Genomic DNA, 23,324 nt, shown 5'->3' on the forward strand with positions numbered 1-23,324 from the left:
GGAACAGAGGTATCTGCATCAGCTTCATTGGAGTTTTTGGTGAGTTAAGTGAAATGGATGTCCCTTTTTACATTGTGTTATATCTCCTCCCTTTTTTACTTTGCATGATTTTCTGTTTGCTTTAGATTTGATTCTATGCAGGTTAGAATCACTAGCAAAACAAACTTCTCTAAATAGCATCAGGTTCAGCAATTATATGTGCTGGCCAGTGTCAAAATGATGCAAAGGTGACCTTCTTAGTGTTCATAAAATACATTCTCCATACATATTGTTTTATAAACAGACGGGATGAATCTGGGTATAGAATTTCATTGTTTAAGTTTCCCAACTGATGTGGTTCAGTTTACAAAGACTGGTACATACATTTTATGTTACCTGATGAGTTGCCTCTCTTCCAGTCTACCTCAGATTTCTCTGTTCTAGTATAGATTTAACCTTCATGAAATCAGTGAGAGAGTTCTGGTCAGTTTATATATGCTGTACATCGTTCATATTTTGTTAAGTACTTTGCATGCACATTTTGCAGTTATTTTACAAGAGAATCAGCTTGGCTTCTTTTACTTCTTTTATTCACTACATTTTGAGATTTCATAGATAGCACTATTTTTGCTGTGAGATATCACTGATATCACCAGGCACTAACACTATAGGATATATTATGAAAAATGATGACATTGACTTGTTATAAGGAAATTGTATGTTTAAGTGTGAAAGTAAAATGAAAGTGTGAAGGTGTCTCATAGCTGTTGCTCTGTATCATGCTCTCGATCATCGACAAATGCCATACATCATAGGAAACAGACGATTGTGAATTTTACACTTTTTGAGGTTGCATTTTATTCAGAATTGTCCAAAGTTTTGAAACTGAGAAGTGTTTCCTCTAATGAGACTGGCATATAAATTATTAAGGTCTCACTGGATAGCACTGGAGATCAAATGCATAACTTGGGCTGCAAATGAACAGCTTACTTGGTTTATTTATTTATGTATGTCTGCTACAGAGGTAAATATCTAAAAATCTAGATGGTTGAGGGGTGATGAAAAGTATGCTAATTTGTTATAGTACTAGTGAAATTTATTCATGCACAAGGCACATACTAATTCTTTTAGCTGCCTTGTCACAGGAAAATATTCAAAATAGCTCTTTGCTGTCAAAAATGATTGTAAAAAAGTGGGGTTGGTGGCAGTGTTGGTTTTGTATATTCTCACATGCATGCTTTCAACAAAAATCATTAGTTTGTTTTTATTTGTATATTCAGTGTACAATTATTCTCATTTTTCTGCAGTAGGTCATTGTCGGATGAAAATTCACCAGATAAACTGTCCAGTGAGACCTGAGCTACTTCATTGACATGGAACAATATGGTGACTGAATGAGACAAAGTTACTATCTTAATACTTTCGGCCTTTGCTGCCTTAATATTTATGGTGCAGTCAAACGTTAGCGTACAGATAGTTAATGTATATTCTCAAAACTACTTCATTCCTTGATATGACGGAAATGACCGAGCAATGTTCCGATCGCATCAGAATATACTTTCTAGGTTTTTTTTTGGTTATTTTTTTGTCGCAGCATAAGTGGTGCTAACCGCCAAACACCAAAATACCTACAAGCACATTGCGGTTAGGTCTTAACTTGTCCGAAACAATCTACTCTAGCGATGTTCATATGATTTGGAACATATTGGGTTCTTATTTCAAGTCGGTGAAACGCTGAAAATGAATTCTATACATTTTTTCAAGGCATTTGAAAGATCAAGACAAGTAACTGGACCATTCATTACCTTAGAACCTGTTTATATTGGTGTTGCATAGCACGTAAGGTGGCGCTGTATAGTTTCGTATTTTGCATAGGTTAGGATTTTAAAGAAAAAGAATTTCCCCGGCTTTCCTCACTGGTTATACTGGCTATTTAAATAAGACCTTGTATATCTTAGGTATAATTCAAAGAACCTTTAATTCCCTTTATTTTGGTGTATGATTGATGGGTGTACTATGGGTTATAGAGTATACAGCTTGGCCTTACTTCAGATGTGCATCTTTTAAAAATGCTAGCTCTACTTTGTTATTTTCACTTCCTGAACTTCAGAGGTAAATTGTATAAAAAGAGCCGATAACTTTTTTTTTACATTTTATATATTTGGTAATTCATTCATTGCTCTTTCAGAATCTAGTATTGTCTAGTCTGGCAAAATTCATTTTCCCTATTTTAATAGCTGCTATGGATAGTGTACTTTAGACTATTTCAGGCTGATTTTTTAACACAAGGGAGCAGTCATTTTAGTTAGCAGTGTGCTTAAATCATGTAAAATTTCCAAAAGTACAATATCCAAAAGAAAATATCATCTACATTACATTAATGTAGCATAGAGTTATGCCAACATTCTCTCCATTGTGCATGTTTTAAATGCGAACTACTTCACCTTACATACGTCACTCTCTCAAAAGTACATATTATCTGGCGAGTGCGATTTGTTTTCATATGTAAAAGGAGGACGGCTTATTTTCTTGTTATCATAAAGACATCTTTTATATGACTGTGATTCAGTAGTAAAACTGACTCTGATATTCTGACGTTTAAGTAATTGTATCATAAATATCACCTCACCTACATTTGACCAATGAAAACGAGTCTTATAATCAGACTATGGAAGGTCGAGGCTGTAATAGTGACATCACAACCAAAACACTGTTGATAGTAGGATCAGTTCATATCACGAAAAGAGCAACAAAATAGAGGCTGGTAAGCTTAAAACTATTTTATTTCAAGGTATTAAATCTTGAAGAGAAATCTTTAGGATAGTATAAAGGGATCATTCATGCTATATAAAAAAAATCTTTGAAGATGCAGTTAATCATTTTCATGAACAATGTATTCGTTGCACATAGCATCGCGAAATGTATCCTATCTTAAACGCGGTAAAATTTTAGGTCAGCGTCATTAAATGGGGTCATTAAATGTAGCTTAAAGTACATGATTCGTTTAAAATACTTCGTGTAAAACAAATTAGGTACTTTTAGCTATATTTAATGACGCTGGCCTGAAATTTAAGTCACAGATAGGATAAAATTAGAGATCCAATGAGGAACAAACCATGTAAGTTGCATGGTGTCGGGGGCCGTAAAATAAGCGATAGGCATATAAGTAAATGAAAAACATATTCAAGATATTAGATATTTCTCCTTATTGTTCTGTGCTCTTTATGAAATGCATTTAATTTCCAGTATGAGGTGATTGCGGGGAAACGATCGATAGACAGACGTCAAGTATCTTTCAGGTTTTGCAAGGGGAGTTGCTCTGATATCGCGTTAATACCGAAAAAATGTATGCATGGTAGGGTAACATGGTCATATTCCGACCAGCAGGATAATTCTGACCGTGGATGTACTTCTTGCTGTTTACAGCAAATATATGTGTTCTTTGTTTTTATTTGTGCACATGCGTATGCAAATAGTAAAGATGTTTCCAGGGGACAAGGGCATCGCCTGACAAAATGACTTAATCATCTCAGTATTCTCTTTTCCGCACAAGTTCAGAAACGGCATTCATAAAAAAATTCAGGACCCTAGTCAGGCATCGATCATCCAAGATTTGTATAGCTTTCAATAATAAATAATTATGTTATCATAGCTTTAAAGGGGCCCCGAGTGGCCGAGTGGTCTAAAGCGCTCTTCGTTACGGATCACTGCCATCTCACCTCTGTCTGCGGCGGTTCGAGTCTAAGATTCAGCCAATGTGGGCATGTGAGAAAGCTTGCCAGTAGCTTCTCGTGGGTCGGTGGTTCTTTCCGGGGTTTTCCGGGTTCTTCCTCCACCATTAATACTGGCCGCCATGTATAGCCTATCGTGCTGAAAAATGGTGTTAAACCCCACAACAACAACAACATAGCTTTAAAATAAAGCTTTGTCTTGCTATAAAAAAAAAGTAAAAATTGCACATTTTTATGACAAATAACAATAGTATGCAATGTTCCATATAGTGGTCTGATTTACCCCAGGTTCGTTATCATAAGAGGGCAATTTCTACCAAGAACACAAGCTTAAAGAAAATGTAGAATTATAATTAGTTTGTATTGAACTTTGAAGAAAAAACAAAGGAATAAATATGTAATTAAAAAAAAAGTAAAAAATTAAAGGTATGAATCTAAATTAAAAAATGTTACTTCTCCACAATTATCTCAATAACAACATCACAATTATCTATATAACACTATAGCTTTCTATCTACTATCTCTCTTTCTGAAAGAAAATAGAAACAATTTAAAGCTTTTAAATCTGTCAAGATAAACAAATTCTTTGTATTTTTTAGATGAAACTTGTATATGTATGGTCAATATATGGTGGTCGGAATTACACATATCACAGGTCGGAATAAGCTACAACACGGTCAGATTTACACCCCTTGTATATAGTCATAATAAAATCACTTTTCAGTTAGAAGAACTCAAATTATATGCTTTTTGAATAGTGAAACTTGTTGCAAGAAGCCAGATTGACTGCTTCCCATGTCGTTTTTAGGTACACAGTAGTGTGCTAATGAAGTTGTTGATCTCATATCAACGACCTCGGTGGTCGGAATATGACCAGATTACCCTAGCATATACATTTGGTAAAGCTGGGAATCTTATGTCCTTTATATAGAACAGTGGAGATCTGATTTTAATCAGATATATTTTACAGTATATTGTTTAAATTAACACAACAAAAAGTCTTTTTTTTTAAATGATGATGCCTAAAACATTATCCTCAAAACTGTAACATTGGAATAATATTTAATATTAATTCAGTTTGGTAGAAGTCACATTTTCGAAATGTTAAAAAATAATTGGCTCGTCTTATTTCATCTGACAGCCAGGAATGCTAAACACAGCATATTTCAATGTTGTTAACTCCATCAGAAAACTCACTCTTTTCTAATTCTAAATTAGTAAGTACTCCTTTTGTGTTGTTTTATGACGTGCTAGTAACAAGTTCTTTTTGGATTTTTTTAAATTTCTGTTTTGCTTCCACTCAGCTGTTTTACCTTTCTACTGTCATACTTTTTTCATCAGATGGTTTTATCTTTGCTGCAGATTTGAGAACATTAATGTTTGGCTTCTTTGAAAATGCACATTATATTACTTAAGTAATAAGGTTTTATTTTGAAACAAAAGTATGTAACTGATAAAAATGTTTTAAATGCAAAACAGTCATTTCATTCATTAAATTATAAGTTCTGACCTTGCTATCACCAGGGGGTTCCTAAGGTGTTGCTCTACAGTTTCTCTTTGGTATAGGGTTAAAGTGTGAAAGAAAAACAATTTCCAAGGTTTTCCTCACAATTTTAATAACTCTTGAACATAGTAAATATTAGACTGATTCAGGCTAAATTTTGGAGCACATGGGAGTAGTCATTTTTGGTCAGCTGTGTGCTCAGATCATGTACAGTTTCCATAAGTATAATATCCAATGAAATTTCAGCCACGGTACATGAAAGTAACGTAGAGACATGCCAAAATTCTCTCCTTTATGCAAATTGCAATTGCAAACAACTTCACCTTACATCTGTAATTTTCTTAGAAGTTCATGCTATCTGTAGAGTGTCCCCATGAAAACCACATAGGTATTATTATTGTCTGATTCATTTTATTTTTATAAATGAAACAATTAAGTTGCAAGCATCAAAACAGTCAGGGGCCCTGAGTGGTCTAAAGTGCCCACCATTATGGATCACTTCATTCTCACCTCTGTCTGTGTGGGTTTGAGTCTTGGATTTGGCTAATGTGGTTATGTGAGAAAGCTTACCAGTAACTTCTCGTGGGTTGGTGGTTCTTTCTGGGGTTTTCCCGGTTTCTTCCTCCACCATTTATACTGGCCGTCATGTATAGCCAATCTTGTGCAGAAAAATGGCATTAAACCCTACATCAACAAAACATCAAAACAGTCCTTTTGAAAAACAATCTCATGTTTTTCTTCCACAGAAGTATTCATATGTTGCAAAGTTCCACACAAGCCACCCCTTTCCTGTTACGATAAATAGTGAGCTATTTTAAAAATGCGTATTGCATTCTTTCCATATAGTAACCTATGTTATGCTGAAAGATAGGAACATAAAACATGCCACAAATATTCCTGAGATGTGACTAATACATTTTACTGCTTGAAAAGGAATATATTATGGGTCTGTAGTCTTAAAATAAGTAATAGAAAAGCAAAATCATGCAAGTTTTGTAAACTTCAACAAATAATTTATTTCCTTAGAGTATAAAGAGAAAATGTATTAAAAAAATAATCCTAGAATTACAAGTCCTATTGAGTAATGTTCTGAATAAACTTTAGTGGTATTCCAAATAATTTCCGATGTTGAAGGTGCTGATATGCCTGTAGTGGCCTGCAGTCTCTAATGTACTAATGTACCAATGGTAGACAATGAAATTGATTTTGAGCAAGGTCAACTACAAGATACAGTTATACATAACCCATAACATATTATGAATAAAAAAGAACCCCTAACAAACCATGCAAATTAAATATACATAATAGATGTAACAGATCAGGTTCATGGAGATCAAATGGCGAAGGTAAAATGTTTGCATATTTTTCTAACACTAAAATATGGAAGAAAGCATATTTGAATGTCATCATTTATTTCTTAATTTCTGAAAATTTTTTTACAAATGAATACAAAGAAACATTTTCACTATCTATTTCTTTTTTCATTTTGAAAATAACGGGTGGGGTGCAAGTGGGTGGGTGGGTGAGTAACAAGCACCACATCAGCATGTATTTTGTCACAAGTACACCACTGTCAGTATAGAATTTATGCTCTGCATACAGAATGATGTAAAGCAAAACACGTGCCTCAAGTAAGAGATTCTGTTTAATACTGAATGTTATAGGCCGATAAATCAGCCCTTCACCTATGATGATATTGATTATCTTCATCCAAATTTAGCTGTACACATCGATGTATATTTTATACACTTACCTGTATTTCTTATGGCTGTGCAGCTGCCGTTGGCTGAAGGGTTCTTTTGGTGACATGTAGATTATATTTCCTGAACAAATCATGTTTGGTGACTTGTAAAATGCACCTGGAATAGCACAACCATCTGTCCTGTGGCCATTTTGAATTTTGCACTTGATATGGCTGTTACCAATTACCGGTATGTGTTTAAAGTGTACATGGGTTTGTTCTGGAATGATTTGCATGCAGCAAAATTGCATATTTTAATGAACAGGTGACATCAGACCCACAAATGCATTCTATTTTCAGGTTACTTTCCATGTATTGCAGGTTTGGTTCTGTAAGCCTGCAGAGTGTAAGTTCCAGTAATGAGCTTGGACTTTATGCTGGTGTTCTTCATTGCTACAGGGTTGTAACCATCATCATCCCCTTTGCAGACCTGCTGACCCATATAATTTGACTTTAAGTTATACTGATGTGACCTTTAAATCATGGATTTAGGGAATAATAGCAGAAAATATTTTATGGTTCCATATTTATCAAGAATGAATCATGATTTCCATAGCAGTTTGAGTGGAGTTGGTCAGAGAACTGAACTGACTTTACACTGGTACCTCTGGTGCATTAATCTGACCATGCTTTTGAAGCAAATGCCTACATGATCAAGATGTTACTTATGTGTCGTTATATAGGGTTTTTAAATACAAATTTTGTAAAAGCTTGCCCCAGTGCAAGCTGACTGAAAATTGTACTTGCTCTTGAAAGTTTGATATTATTTTGCTTATGGCTCCATAACATGACAGGATAATATCACAACAACTGTTTTACAAAAGTTAAAACAGTACTCAAAGAAAATGTTTTTTAGACATAGGTCCCAGGCTGGTGACTTAATTAAACTAAGTAAACTCACAAGCCTGACTGAAATTCCACAAGCCCTGACTCTTATTTCCACATGCCCAAAATTTCCCCTTTTTTAATATTGTCATACAACATTGCAATAGCTACAGTTTGAATATAAATTCATTAGGGTTCAAAGATTTTGAAGGTAATGCAAGTGTCATTAATGTTCATCACTACACTGGTATGCTTTGCAAAGTAAAACTCTGTTAACCAAGAACTCTGAAATTTATTTTTTGGGACTTTGCTGATAGCTAATTGCTTCCTAAATTGGCTTCAGAAATGTGTTAAACTTGAATGTTATTCCGACAACTGAAATGATCATGCTTTGCATTCTAGGCCCTATATGTGCAGTAAAATCTGACTTCAAAGAAATGATGCCGCTATTCACAGACTTTTCACAAATATAATATATATGATTTAATCATTCTCATTCAGGTCAGTAGTATGTGACCGTTCCGTTGGCCTAGTGGTTAGAGCATCTGCCTCGGATGTGGGAGGTCATGGGTTCGATCCCCAGCTGAGTCATATCAAAGACTTACAAAAATGGTACTAACAGCTGCCTCGCTTGGTGCTCAGCATTAAGAGGTTAGTGTTAGGACTGGTCGGTCTGGTGTCAGGATAATGTGTCTGGATGGGACATCATGCTACATGTCTGCAGCATGATGCCCCAGTGCTTGACATCACTATAAACTGTTACACTGCAGACATCATAGCGATATGACTGAATAATTGTTAAAGCTACGTTAAAAATCCAAATCACACACACAATAATATGTAATAACTTTTATCTTTGATTTGCCTATAATGGATTGTTCCAGTCCTACCTTTGCAAAGTAGAACAGTGTGACTCGGCCATGGTTCAATCCCATGACCTCCTGCATCCAAGGCAGTTGCTCTAATCACTAGACAACCAGAGCGGTCTTGCTTAAAGTTAAAGACCTTGAATTGAAAAAGTAAACATAACCAAGAACATAAGCCTGTTAACTTAATTTTAATCATGTTTTAGTATACCATAACTTTTTGGTTTGTCTACTTTCCCACTTAAAGCTCAAATGATCGTACAAACTAATTTTTCAATTACATCAGCAATTTTGTGTTTGATGAGACCAATTATTTTTATCCAATTAATTCTTGTTTCAACAGTATTTGGATTTGTAATGTCCTGTAGCGTTATCTAGAAATGACATCCAATAAATGAAAATATGTGGAAGGGACAATGCTTCTCCTTAAGGTTGAAATAGTCAACACAGAAGTACAATAACAATATGCAGATTATTGGCTGTGCTTGGGGAAATAAAATAGGAAGGCTGGCAGTTACATTTATTGGATGTTATGATGTGTCAGTCTGGGTATTGCTCCTGGCAGATGAGATGGTTGCCACCATCATGCAAATACAGTGGAACCCCGCTATAACGCGATAATTGGTGTCCACAAAATTGGATCGCATTAATATCAGGGTTGTGTTAATGCGGGGTTTTGCAGTATTTTACATTTTTGAGAGAACAACTCATTGGCACATACACATGTATTCATGTCTACGGTATATGATGAATACGGTATCAACACCGTTTACTATTGTGCCGTCGTGGCATTCAGTTCATCTATAATGCATGTAATTCCACTGAAAACTTGCACACTGATTTACAATATTCAATATTTTTTCCCCTAATCATTGTATCTGAATTCAACATCTAATATATAGCATAAACATAGTATCAACACCGTTTACTTGCCGTTTGATATCGTACCGTGGGGGCTTGAAATTAATCCATAAAATAAGTAATTCCATTGCAAAAATTGCATACATATTTAAACTATTCAATAATTTTGTCACACATCATTATGTGTCTGAATTCAGTGGAAAAAATTAACAGCAAAATTAGGTTAAGAAAGACGTGTACGGTTCATTACGTTACAGGATATATGAACAGTGTCTGTACAAATTTCATACTGCTAAAATTTTCTCATATGTGTTTCTGTGTACATTTATCCATTGTATTTCCAATAATTAATGCTTGTACGCCTTTTCGTTTGAACGACTACAACAGAATAATTACAAATCAACACATGCTTTCAGCGTACATGTAATTTTACTTCAGATTTTGTGAATATCGAAAGAAACGTGATAACTACTATACTAATCATGGCGCAAAGTGCAGAGAACGATTTGCGTTTGTGAACTTGCTTTTCCATAACGGTAAAATATTTTTATAAAAAATAGGATATTAATAACGAGTTCATACCCATGTAAAACCCGAGAACTAAGTGCAGTAGACCTGCATTGGTCATGGGTCACTTTTTAAAGAAAAATTTAAAGCTGAACGCATGTACAGTTTCATACCCTTTCAATTTCCAGCTAATAAAGCAGGCATTATTTACTGGTCAACTGATTGCGTCTAATAACACCACCAAGCCCAGCAAACATGTTGGCGGCTTTCGTTTTTTGATATTTATTAAATTGTGAGAATCTTTTATCAACCACCGCATTGTCTGCTGATTGGTTGTGTATGCAGTTAAAGAAGAAACACATGTCGGCTATTGTTTGAGCAATGATTGTATACAGAATTAATTGAAGACAATCACAAAGACGACTTACTGACTTTACTTATGGACCAGTAATAAGTAACATTTCCGATAATGTTTATTTTGGCATAAGACTTCAAGAACCTAGTGAAATTGTTGCATTTCAGAAGCCAAGCCACGATTGTATTATATTCGAATTCATAAGTGAATTCTTCCACAAAATGATAATAACCGTTTTACACACTATTTCTCTTACTTTAAAAAAAATATTTTTTTCTGGGTACGAGAAAAATACACGTACATGTATTTAAAATTTCAGGAACCACACCACAATCGTATTTTATATCGTATTGTATTCAAATTCATACACGATCTCTTCCCCAAAATGAAAATCAATTTTTTTTTGCGCAAAGTGCAGAGAATGAATTGCGTTTGTGAACTTGCTTTTCCATAACGGTAAAATATTTTTATAATAAAATTGGAAATTAATAATGAGTTCATAAGCCAACCCCATACACATGTAAAACCCGAGAACTAAGTGTAGTAGACCTGCAAACGTAACGACTTACTTTTATTTAAAACCTGAACGCATGTACAATTTCATACCCTTTCAATTTCCAGCTAATAAAGCGGACATTATTTACTGGTCAGCTGATTGCATCTAATAACACCACCAAGCCCAGCAAACATGCTGGCGGCTTTTTTTTTACTGGATCAGTAATAAGTAACGTTTCCGATAATGTTTATTTTTGGCATAACACTTTAAGAACCTGGTGACATTGTTAAATTTCAGAAGCTACGCCACGATCGTATTATATTAAAATTTATACGCAAACTCTTCCCCCAAAATGATAATAAACATTTTACACCCTATTTCAGGAACAACGCCACGATCATATTAAATTGGAATCCATACGCGATCTCTTCTCAGTAGTGATACCAATTTATTTATACACTATTTCATGTACATGTACTTTGGAAAAAAATGTTTTTTTTTCATGTGCGGATATACGAAATTTCGGGAGCCACACCACGACCACGTTATATCCGAATTCATGTTAAATCGGGACGCGTTATAGCGGGGTTCCACTGTGCTTCTTTAAAAAAGCAAATATTATATAAATTTAAGAGATCTAAGAAGAAGCCATTGACCTCCATGAGGTTTGGAACATCACTATCCTAAATCAAATTGGAGATCATTATGGTCCAGGTATACTTTATGAACTTTTTAATTGAAGATAATGTAGCCTTCACTGCATCAGATCACACTTCTGAATTTTTCTAATGTATATTTTTCAAGTTGATAGTAGCAGTATGTGATCTTTCCTTGCACTTTACTGAGGCCTTGTTAGTATTGGCAGGTCTTTAGTTGAAGTGGATATTGTAAACATTAGGTGGTATTAAGAAAATGGCTCATGAAAGAGACTTCATCTCTAATATTGTTTGTCCAGCAATCATGGATCATTTTCTTTTTGGGTGTTTCCATTCTTCTTTTTTGGATTGCATGATCAGTTGCATTAGTTGGTCATAATTCAAAACTATCGTATGTAAAACCAGCATTTTGATCTTTTATCCTTGATTGTGCATTTTCTTTCGTCAGATATTCTAAGACTTCTGTGTTCCACAAAAGTAATTTTCTTGTAGTACACCAAGAGTCTTACACACCACAGACTTTATTTTCTTGTAGCATCCCCAGACTCCGATGTGCATCTCAAGACATTTTCTTGTAGTAGTCTTGTAGTATATAGCGTTTCTTATTATCTTTTATATAGTGTTGTTCCGATTATCGATTATAATCGGTAATCAGTTGGTTGGGTGAACCAATTCGCTAATCGATTGTGAAACCCCATAATCGATTGCATGGTAAGGGAGACAACTGTGAAGCACTCTGCACAGACTAGTTCCCTCTCCTTGTTTGTTGGGAAGAAACCTGAGGATTCTGAACAAATTTTTTAAAACGCCGCTAAATATCGTACACGTGCCATGGATGAAAATGATCCCAACACAATATATTCATATCCTGGAGGATAAGCTTGTTCTCATGTTTGGACATACTTTAGATTTTACAAAGCACAGGAGGGTCCATCTAGAAAGGTGAATTTAGATACGATGAAGGTCGTATGCAAGTGGACAAAGGCAAATTTAGATATGACGAAGGTCACATGCAAACTCTGCAGAAAGGAATATGCAAACAAAGGTAGGTCCAGCTATTTTTATTGAAATCAACGAGGGGATACATTTAGTTCTTTATATATTTGGCAAACACATACTCCAGTATATACTATAAAAAATGAACAGTATTCTAATTTTATTTTGGTGCTACACGAAAACAAAATTATGTGATAAATCCTTACATTGTAGGACTGTAAAAAGTATGATATAAGCCTTACAATATACTGCAGTAGAGCTGAATTATTTATTCCCTTCATAACTTCCAAATATAAAACTATACTCCATAGTTAGAAACTTTTAGGATAATTTGGAAAAAAATATAGTTGTCAATGACAAATGCAATTATTAGGAGATAGAGCACCCTAATATAAAATAAATGAGCTGCAATTGTGAAGTTACCACATATATGTATGCTGTCTACATAATGGACCATGCATCTGGTGACTGTCATTTCAGAGAATCAAAATGTTTCATGGAATTCCAGTATCTAAAATTTTAAATTAATAGTTTTGTTTTCATTAAATCGTTTGTGTACTTTGTGCTTTCCTCTTATATAACATGTGTTGTTGTCATTAAAATACTTCAAATTTCTTTTCATAATAAAGCTCCATGTCATGATTATGCTTGAAATACATAAATGATCAGAAGATTATCCTGCTATTAGGCATATAATATATGATGGAAAAGTGATCTCTGAAGTTTGTTACAGATGTTCCCTGAGACATGTGACTATTTAAAAAGATATAAATGAGCACATTTTAAAATGTTGCAGATTGAATTTAAAATATATGTGCAGATTTAATATTAATTTAAATCCTTCTTGTCTCATTTTTTAAATAATTTGATTCAATTGATTTAATATACTTGTGCATAAATTATTTGTTGTTTGCTTTAATTCAATATACAAACATTTTTATTTCAAATATATTCCAGGTAATACTACAAATTTTGGCCTTTCAGCTTGATCATGACCTCAAGGAAGCTGGATCAACAAGAGGTGCTGATGTTCCCTCCCCACCGAAACAGACTAAGATTTATGAACAATTTAAGAAGCGAACGGAGAGGATGTCAGCTACAAAGCAGAAAGAAATTGATGACACACTCTTGAAACTCATTGTTGGCAAAGTTCTTCCGCTGAGCCTCGTTGACCATAAATATTTTAGAAACTTTGTGATGCTTCTTAATCCAAAGTAAGTTTTGAATGTTAACACTATAAATTATTAATATTTATTTAAATTGACAGTGAGAAAACAAAAAAGTGTTAGTCCATTTGATTGTAGATGTCAGCACTGTAAGGTGTTGAATTTTGAATTTTCATACCTAAATTAAGTAGTGTTTCATTAATACAGTGCTGTCCTGTCTAACTAAACATTCCATAAATTCATTGTTTTCACTATATTTAGACACAAGGAATATTTCAAATACATATGCCCTGTCTTGTTTGACTACCGTGACTAAATATTTCATACTTTACATTTTCAGGTATGAAATTCCAGGCCGTAAATCAGTATTCTCCAAACTAGCTGAGATGAAAGACCAGGCTGAAAAAAAGTGAAAGAGGAACTACATGATATTCTTGATATAGCTGTTACTCATAATGCATGGACTTCATTAAATACAGAAAGTTATAGTACAGTGACTGCAAATTTTAGTTTCAAAGATTGGGAATTGAAAAGTGTTCTGTTAGAAACACGAAAAGTTGAAGGCAGTCACACTGGGGAAAACATAAAAGAAATCCTGTTGGCCACTAAGAGGCATTGGAGTCTTCCAACTCCAAATGGAGTCACTGATAATGCAGCCAATGAGATAAAGTCTTATGATATACTTCAGTGGACTCGATTTGGTTGTTACGGTCACAGAATCAACCTTATTGTGAAAAAAGCTTTAGCTATACCAGAACTGTCATGAATCATTGCAAAGGGGTAAAAGCTTGTGACCTTTTTCCATCAAAGCACAAGCATAAATGATTTGTTAATGAGTAAGCAGCAGTTACTACTTGACGTACGTACTAGAGGACACAAGCTCAAGATGGATGCTCCGACTAGATGGAGTAACACTGATGATATGCTTGAATGACTGCTTGAGCAGACACTTGCTATTATGGCTAATATCAGTGACCCAAACATAAGCAAGTCAGCAGCTGCAACATTGAACAATTAGTCTCTTCATTTGACGAACAGGTATTGGCTGAAAATCACCAACCCTTCATAAAGTTATCCCAATACTTCTTAAACTTAACAAATGTATAGAAACGAATGTTAATGATCTACCTCCAATTGCCAGACTTAAAGATGTAATGAGACAAGAACTTGACAACAGAACACAGGACAAAGATCTAGATCTGTTGGGCTGTTTATTGAATCATACTATGAAGGATCTTGAGTTTCTACCTGACAATGAGCGAGCAGATGGACATGCTCTGCTTTTGAAGGTTGCTCTTGATATGGCTGATGTCAAAGTGAATGTCAGAGTGGAGCCAGGGACTTGTGATGAACAGCTTCAGACACATTGCCACCTCTACCTATAGTACCATCACTACTAAATGTCAGAGATGACAACGATAAAACTGTGTTATACCTAGTCCACCAAACAAGAAAGCAACGGTCAGTGTTGACATGGATGATTGGTTACAAGATGTTGTTTGCCTTGGTGAAAGTCAACAGCCATTAACAGCTGTCATTCACCAGGAGGTTTCTAGATATCTAGCTGCTGCTCCGTCTCACAATGTTACAGTGGTGTAAACAAAACTGCAAGTTCTACCCCCATCTTACTAGCTCAAGAGTACCTAAGAGTACCTGGCATCAGTATTTAGTCTGGCTGGACATCTTGTCAGCAAGAAACAGGCTCATTTAAGTTGTGACAATGGACTTGATAATATTCTTAAACAAAAACATTAACTATTGGTAGTGTCGGTGTACCAAACACAAGAATATTCTGAAAAATGATTCATCAAACATTTGATTTGTATTTTATTGTACCTTCTGTTTAACTTGTAATATAGATAACATTTAGATCTAGTCTTAAGAATTCTAGTCTTAGATTTTTTAAGTCAGTATGTGACGTTGCTGTTAAGCTGTCAAGTTAATAAATGTAAACATTGTTTGGTGTTTTGTTTCAGTTTAAATGTGAATGATTGGTTTATTGTTAGTGCATTTATCAGTATTCTGAAAAATGACGATCTGTAGTAGTCAAACCTTTGATTTTGTTTAATTTGGATAACATTTTAGTCAAGTTTTAAGAATTTTAGCTGTAGATGTTCTGTCTTTACATAATTACATGATTTTGCTGATAAGTTGTTCAGTTAATAAATTTGAAAGTTTTTGTAATTGGTGTTTTTATTTTGGTTTAAATATTAACTGCTTTGATTGTAGTATTAGTAAATAATGACAAGGAAGAAAAGCATATTTTTCTATACTTTTAACCAATGATTAAATGTATTCAAGGGGATTGCAACAGTGTTTTAGTTTTATAAAACTGATAAGCCAAAGAAAGTTGCTTTTGTAGAACAAAAATAACACAACGCAATAAAAAAAATGTAATATTTTTATGAGGTTATATATATATATATATATATATATATATATATATATATATATATATATATATAAGAGATTACTCCTGTACATTTATTAATATTTTAAATTTTTGAACAAAGATATAACTCTGTAACAAACAAAAATTAAAATTTGCTTGTAGTAACCGATAATAATCGATTATCAGTCAGTTGTGTGCAACCGATGATCGATTATGAACTTCTAACCGATTCCCATCACTAGTACATGATTTAAACACATTGCTAACTAAAATGAATGCTCCCTTGCGCTAAAAAATCAGCCTGTATTTCTCTAAAGTACACTATCCATAGCAGCTATTAAAATAGGGAAAATGAATTTTGCCAGACTAGACAATACCAGCTTCTGAAAGGGCAATGAATGAATTACCAAATATGTAAAATGTAAAAAAATTATGGGCTCTTTTTTTTATACAATTTACCTCTGAAGTTCAGGAAGTGAAAATGACAAAGTGGAGCTAGCACTTTTTTGAAAGGTGCACATCTGGAGTAAGGCCAAGCTGTATACTGTATAACCCATATTACACCCATCAATCATATACCAAAATAAAGGGAATTAAAGGTTCTTTGAATTATACCCAAGATATGCAAGGTCTTTTTTAAATAGCCAGTATAACCAGTGAGGAAAGCGGGGGAAATTCTTTTTCTTTAAAATCCTAACCCTATGCAAAATACGAAACTGTAAAGCAAATATAAAAATGTATGCAATTATTTTTTATTTATTTTCATATAATTATGTATGATGTTCTGAATAAAATGATACATTCATATTGATGTTAAGCATGAAAATAAGCTAATTATGCTTATTTTGCTCTTGCTTACATAATTTGCCATGAGGCATGTTTGTGTGAATAGTGACAATTATGGGGAAATTAGAAGTCTTAGAATATAGGAATAGAGTACACTTATATTTAAAACTGTTGCAATAAGTAAAAGAAATATATAGTGAAAATGTTTTTTTTTCATTTATTTGCAGTGAAGTAAAAAATAAATGATGAGAAAGTCAATTAGCTTCTTCCATATTAAACAATAGGCAAATATTTTACACTTTGACCTTTATGAACCTGATGTGTTCCATCCCTTTTCAAACTGTAAAATTCATTGTTGATATCTCAAAAATAATTCTGGCTAGTTTCATGTTCCTTTCATTCAGCATAACATTGGTTGCTATTTTTACAAAATGTAATGTGCATTCTTAAAATAGCTCACTTTTTATCATTGGGGGGGCGGGGCTGGACTTGTTAGAGAGTCTGACACTCATAAATACTGTCCGGTGGGGGGAAATGCAGGAGAGTTATTCAAAAAGACTGTTTTGATACTTGCGACTTAAATGTTTCAGCCATAAAATCATAATTAAATCATACAGTAATAATACCTATATTCTCTTTATGGGGGGCGCTGACCAGTTATTATGTACTTTTGAGAGAGTGACGTATGTAAGGTGAAGCTGTTTGCATTTAAAACATGCACAGTTGTGAGAATGGTGGCATACCTCTATGCTACATTAATGTAATGTGGATGATATTTCTTTGGATATTGTACTTTTGGAAATTGTACATGATTTAAACACTGCTAACTGAAATGAATGCCCCTTTTGTGCTAAAAAATCAGCCTGAATTTGTCTAAAGTACACTATCCATAGCAGCTATTAAAATAGGGACAATGAATTTTGCCAGACTAGACAATACCAGCTTCTGAAAGGGCAATGAATGAATTACCAAATATATAAAATGTAAAAAAGTTATCTGCTCTTTTTTTATACAGTTTACCTCTGAAGTTCAGGAAGTGAAAATAACAAAGTAGAGCTAGCACTTTTTTGAAAGGTGCACATCTGGAGTAAGGCCAAGCTGTATACTCTATAACCCATATTACACCCATCAATCATATACCAAAATAAAGGGAATTAAAGGTTCTTTGAATTATACCTAAGATATACAAGGTCTTTTTTAAATAGCCAGTATAATCAGTGAGGAAAGCGGGGGAAATTCTTTTTCTTTAAAATCCTAACCCTATGCAAAATACGAAACTGTAGAGCGCCACCTTAAAGCAACTATAAAAATGTATGCAATTATTTTTTTTATTTTCATATAATTATGTATGATGTTCTGAATAAAATGGTACATTCATATTGATGTTAAGCATGAAAATAAGCTAATTATGCTCATTTTGCTCTTGCTTACATAATTTGCCATGAGGCATGTTTGTGTGAGTAGTGACCTTAATTATGGGGAAATTAGATGTCTTAGATTATAGGAATAGAGTCCACTTAAATTTAACACTGTTGCAATAAGTAAAAGAAATATATAGTGAAAATGTTTCTTTTCATTTATTTGCAGTGAAATAAAAAATAAATGATGAGAAAGTCAATTAGCTTCTTCCATATTAAACAATAGGCAAATATTTTACACTTTGACCTTTATGAACCTGATGTGTTCCATCCCTTTTCAAACTGTAAAATTCATTGTTGATGTCTCAAAAATAATTCTGGCTAGTTTCATGTTCCTTTCATTCAGCATAACATTGGTTGCTAATTTTACAAAATGTAATGTGCATTCTTAAAATAGCTCACTTTTTATCATGGGGGTGGGGGCTGGACTTGTTAGAGAGTCTGACACTCATAAATACTGTCTGGTGGGGGGAAATGCAGGAGAGTTATTCAAAAAGACTGTTTTGATGCTTGCGCCTTAAATGTTTCAGCCATAAAATCATAATTAAATCATACAGTAATAATACCTATATTCTCTTTATGGGGGGCGCTGACCAGTTATTATGTACTTTTGAGAGAGTGACGTATGTAAGGTGAAGCTGTTTGCATTTAAAACATGCACAGTTCTGAGAATGGTGGCATACCACTATGCTACATTAATGTAATGTGGATGATATTTCTTTGGATATTGTACTTTTGGAAATTGTACATGATTTAAACACACTGCTAACTAAAATAAATGCTCCTTTGTGCTAAAAAAATCAGCCTGAATTTGTCTAAAGTACACTATCCATAGCAGCTATTAAAATAGGGACAATGAATTTTGCCAGATTAGACAATACCAGCTTCTGAAAGGGCAATGAATGAATTACCAAATATATAAAATGTAAAAAAAGTTATCTGCTCTTTTTTTATACAATTTACCTCTGAAGTTCAGGAAGTGAAAATGACAAAGTGGAGCTAGCAATTTTTTGAAAGGTGCACATCTGTAGTAAGGCCAAGCTGTATACTCTATAACCCATATTACACCCATCAATCATATACCAAAATAAAGGGAATTAAAGGTTCTTTGAATTATACCTAAGATATACAAGGTCTTTTTTAAATAGCCAGTATAACCAGTGAGGAAAGCAGGGAAAATTCTTTTTCTTTAAAATCCTAAATGTGCAAAATACGAAACTGTAGAGAGCCACCTTGTAGCTAAAACATTTTAGCCGAAGATGCTGGATTTGCAGTGTAGTGGTAGTTCTCCAAAGGTATTATGATCGGGTAAGTATTTTTGAAGAAACGTTTTACTAGAAAAAAAATCATTTTTGTTGTTGTTGTTAAAGTAGTTATTTTATTATTTATAGTTGGTTTTTGTTGTTGTGGGTTTAACATGATTGTTCAGCACACAGTAGGCCATATATGGTGGCCAATAGAAGTGGTGGAGGAAGAACCTGGGAAAACCCTGATGAGAACAACTGACGCACTGAAAGCTACTGGCAAGCTTTCTCACATACCCACATTGGATGGGACCGAGACTTGAACCCACATGTACAGAGGTGAGATTACAATGATCAATAATGACGAGTGAGTTAGACCAGTTGGCCACCCAAGGCCCCTGTTTATAGATGGTGCAATAACTCTAATTAGCTAATATTGATTATTATGTAAAGTGGTCTGATTCTAATTTTTTAAAAATTGTTGCATTTTGTCAAGTGATTAGTAGATTTTTACTAATTCTTACAGAATTGTGACTTGGTTAAGTTAGAGTAGACATTTTATGTGTACATTATAATATGTACAGTTTTTGTTTCATAAAGTTTGCCTTCATCAAGGTCCTTAATGATTAGTAGATTTTGACTATTTCTCATAGAATTATGGTTCTTGATACACTTAGAGAAATCAAGATCTAGGATGTGGTTGTTAATAAACAGATTTTGACTAATTCTTAAAAAATGTATGACCCTTGTTTAAATAAGAGCAAGCAAGATCTAGGATGAGTGTGATGATCAGCAGATTTGACCATATTCTGACTCTTGATTGACCTAGCATATCCTAATGGATTGTGAAAACACCAGAATTAAGAATTTTTATACAAATAATAGCAGTGAAACTTCATGTTGGCAAGATCTTAATGATATCAGTTTGAATAAAGATTTTGATCATAATTGACTCAAGTTATTGTCGGTGATTATTGACTTTGCACACTTACATACAAGTACTGCATTCCAGCATTTGGGTGCTGGACAGTGGGGTGTCATGTTACTGAAATTATTAGAACTACATGTTGCCCAGAATGATAGGTACAGGTTACTTTTCAGATTGCCTTAGAAAAAGTTGTACAAAATTACATGATTGTATTCGTTATCAGTTATGTATGTGATTTTAGAAGAAATATTAAGATTTCAGTGTTTGAAATTTTTAACATATCTTTTATGAGGGTGATTATTGTTTTACGAGCAACTTTTCCTTATTATTCCAGAGACAGATTTGTGATACTGAGTTTAGATCATCAAAATGAGTGCTGTACGAGCCACACAAACTTGTGGAAAATTGTTAGCTCAGGAGAAGTGTCTGGCTGGGACAAATCTACAGCAGCCATCCACATACTGGTCAGTGGTTAATCAGACTAACCATGTTATGAGTACAATGCCATATGACAGTCATCAGATTTCCAAGCAGAATAGTTCAGATAAAAAAGATGAACAGGAAGAAGACTCCAAAACATCCTACAGGACCAGAAATGCTTTTGGAACTGTGATGAGCACATTAGAATACCCAGTAAAATGGCTCACAAACTATGACAAGGTGTCCTCAGTAGTAAGTCAGGTGCAGGGTAAATTTAGAAAGGACACTAGCAAGCTAATGGAAACCATGACTCATAAGAAAAATGAAATTAAACGGCTAGAAAGAAACCTAAAAAATAGGATGAGCTTTGGAAAGTTGGATGAGAGTGTAAATAGAGAACAACATTCATTTGAACAACATATAGAAGATATGAATCGCAGTATTATATCATTCTATGATACAACAGCTGTGATGAAGCAAAAGACATTACAACCACCAGTCTCTGCCACTGTTGAGAATGTCACAAAAACTGTTGTAAAAAATACAACAGAGAAAGATGATAAAGAGGAGGAATCGAAATGGCCTTATCTGACAGACCTTGCTTCCTTTTTTGTGCCTCAGAAACAAGTCAGTACTGTAGAAGCACGACCCAAGAAACATGCAGTAAGACCAGACTTTGTCTCTCAAAGTGAACTAGAAAGACGGACAAGGGATTTAGTCTACAATTTAAAAACAGCTGCCTCAAACATGTCCAAATTAAAACGTGCCGAAGAGCTTTGTAAACACCTTTTACAATATCCTGACATGAGAACAGAAGCTATCAAGGTAATTACTGCATGAAATGTGTGTAAATCACATTCATCATAAATTGTTTTGCTCTGTAAAGGGATGTGGTTAGTATTGAATAAAAAATAATCATAATATTGAAAACAAATTAAAAACTTTATGAGTGTTAAGATTTAGATATTTAACCATTTGACAGAAACAATGTTTGCAGCAATTTAACTTGCATCAATATTATTCCTATTCTGATCATTTGCAGTCATTCTCTTTTCACAGTTCAAAGCTGTGAGTTTTCTTCAAGAACTTCCACCTTATGGGTGGTCCATGGGTTTCCAGTTTAAAAATATTTGCATATGATTGTTGTATTTATTATTAACTCACAGTTTCCTCACAAATGTGGCCCTGGACATAGATTTACAAAATCTTAATGGTAGCTCTATCCCCCCTCCCAGGTTATTCACTCTTTTCTTGTCAATAAATTGTATATGTTCAGATGAAAATTACCCCTATATGAAACTCTCCTAAGCTATGAATAATAGATCTCTCAGAAACACTAATAATTTCTATTTGTACATAACTTCCTTTTCAGTGTAACTAATTATGAATGTTGTATTTGCTTGTTAATTTTGTTATAGGAGAAAGTTCTTCCTTGCCTCTTAAAAATGCGGCAGTCCAAAGACAACTTACTTCAGATGCAAGCTTTAGAAGGCCTAGCATTAATTGGCAATGTTCCACCTCTAAGGGGCCGTGGAATAAGACTCCTGACCATAGATGGAGGAGGAACGAGGTGGGTGTAAACACACAAAAAAAAAATGATTAAGTTTTACACTTTTCGTGATCACATTTTAAAGTTACAGTACTCTCAGTCCCAAAATGAAAATTATGAAGATCCAGCAATATGAAGGGTGGCCACTAAATATTTAAAGCATATTTAAATGGTGTTCATCAGTCCGTCCATCACACATTTGTTTCAGGAGCACCACAATTTAAGACTACTCTAAGAAACTGGATACACTTATCAGCCTTGCCATCCAGATGTGCCTTTTGTTAAAATAAAATTTTATAGTTTCAGATGTTTTTGTCCATCAATTATTCATCAATTATTCACTCTTTCATTTGTGGGACAATACTCCAAAGGTTTTTAAGATGTCTCAGAAATTTGATACACTTAGTTTACTACTTGTGCCCTTTTTTGATATTCATTATTCATCAGTTTTAGTGTTACCAATGCTTTTGTCCATTTGTTGATCCATTCATCATTGAAACATTTGACTACAGTGCAAGACACCCAGTATTTTTCAAGATATCTCTGTGAAACTATAAACCTATTAAATGAGACTAGATATTCCTCTTGCTGTTAGAAATTCTTCAGATTCACTATTTTATTATGCCCATTGGTTTATTAATTCATCTATCACCCACATTTTTATTTCTGACCAGAACTCCAAAACCATTTTTCATTATATACCTATGACATTTGGAACATATATCATCCTAGAAAGCTTGATACAAAAATCCAAAGTCATTCAATATACCCCTGTGGCACATGGTTCATAAGTCATTCAATATACCCCTGTGACACTTATTACATAAGTCATTCAATATACCCCTGTGACACTTAATACATAAGTCATTCAATATACCCCTGTGACACTTGGTAAAGACATGTA

The 23,324-nt window shown here is 33.9% G+C and overlaps 1 protein-coding gene across 2 annotated transcripts in view; it reads left to right on the forward strand.

The window, feature by feature from the left end:
• Positions 1-2,637: 2,637 nt before the first annotated feature.
• LOC149796129 (calcium-independent phospholipase A2-gamma-like) overlaps positions 2,638-23,324 on the forward strand; it is an 89,881-nt gene continuing 69,194 nt past the window's right edge. Inside the window, exons 1-3 of one of the 2 annotated variants that reach the window (XM_089966040.1) lie at positions 2,638-2,743; positions 20,786-21,696; positions 22,290-22,441. In XM_089966040.1, the coding sequence (XP_089822166.1) occupies positions 20,821-21,696; positions 22,290-22,441 (1,028 nt within the window). In that variant the 5' untranslated portion in view covers positions 2,638-2,743; positions 20,786-20,820. Of the gene's footprint in view, positions 2,771-20,785; positions 21,697-22,289; positions 22,442-23,324 lie in introns of both variants that reach the window. The other variant, XM_089966041.1, reaches the window with a different exon arrangement.

The sequence above is a fragment of the Sinohyriopsis cumingii genome, chromosome 7 (genome assembly GCF_028554795.1).
Source record: "Sinohyriopsis cumingii isolate HCF-2022 chromosome 7, ASM2855479v2, whole genome shotgun sequence".
NCBI classification, from domain to species: domain Eukaryota; kingdom Metazoa; phylum Mollusca; class Bivalvia; order Unionida; family Unionidae; genus Sinohyriopsis; species Sinohyriopsis cumingii.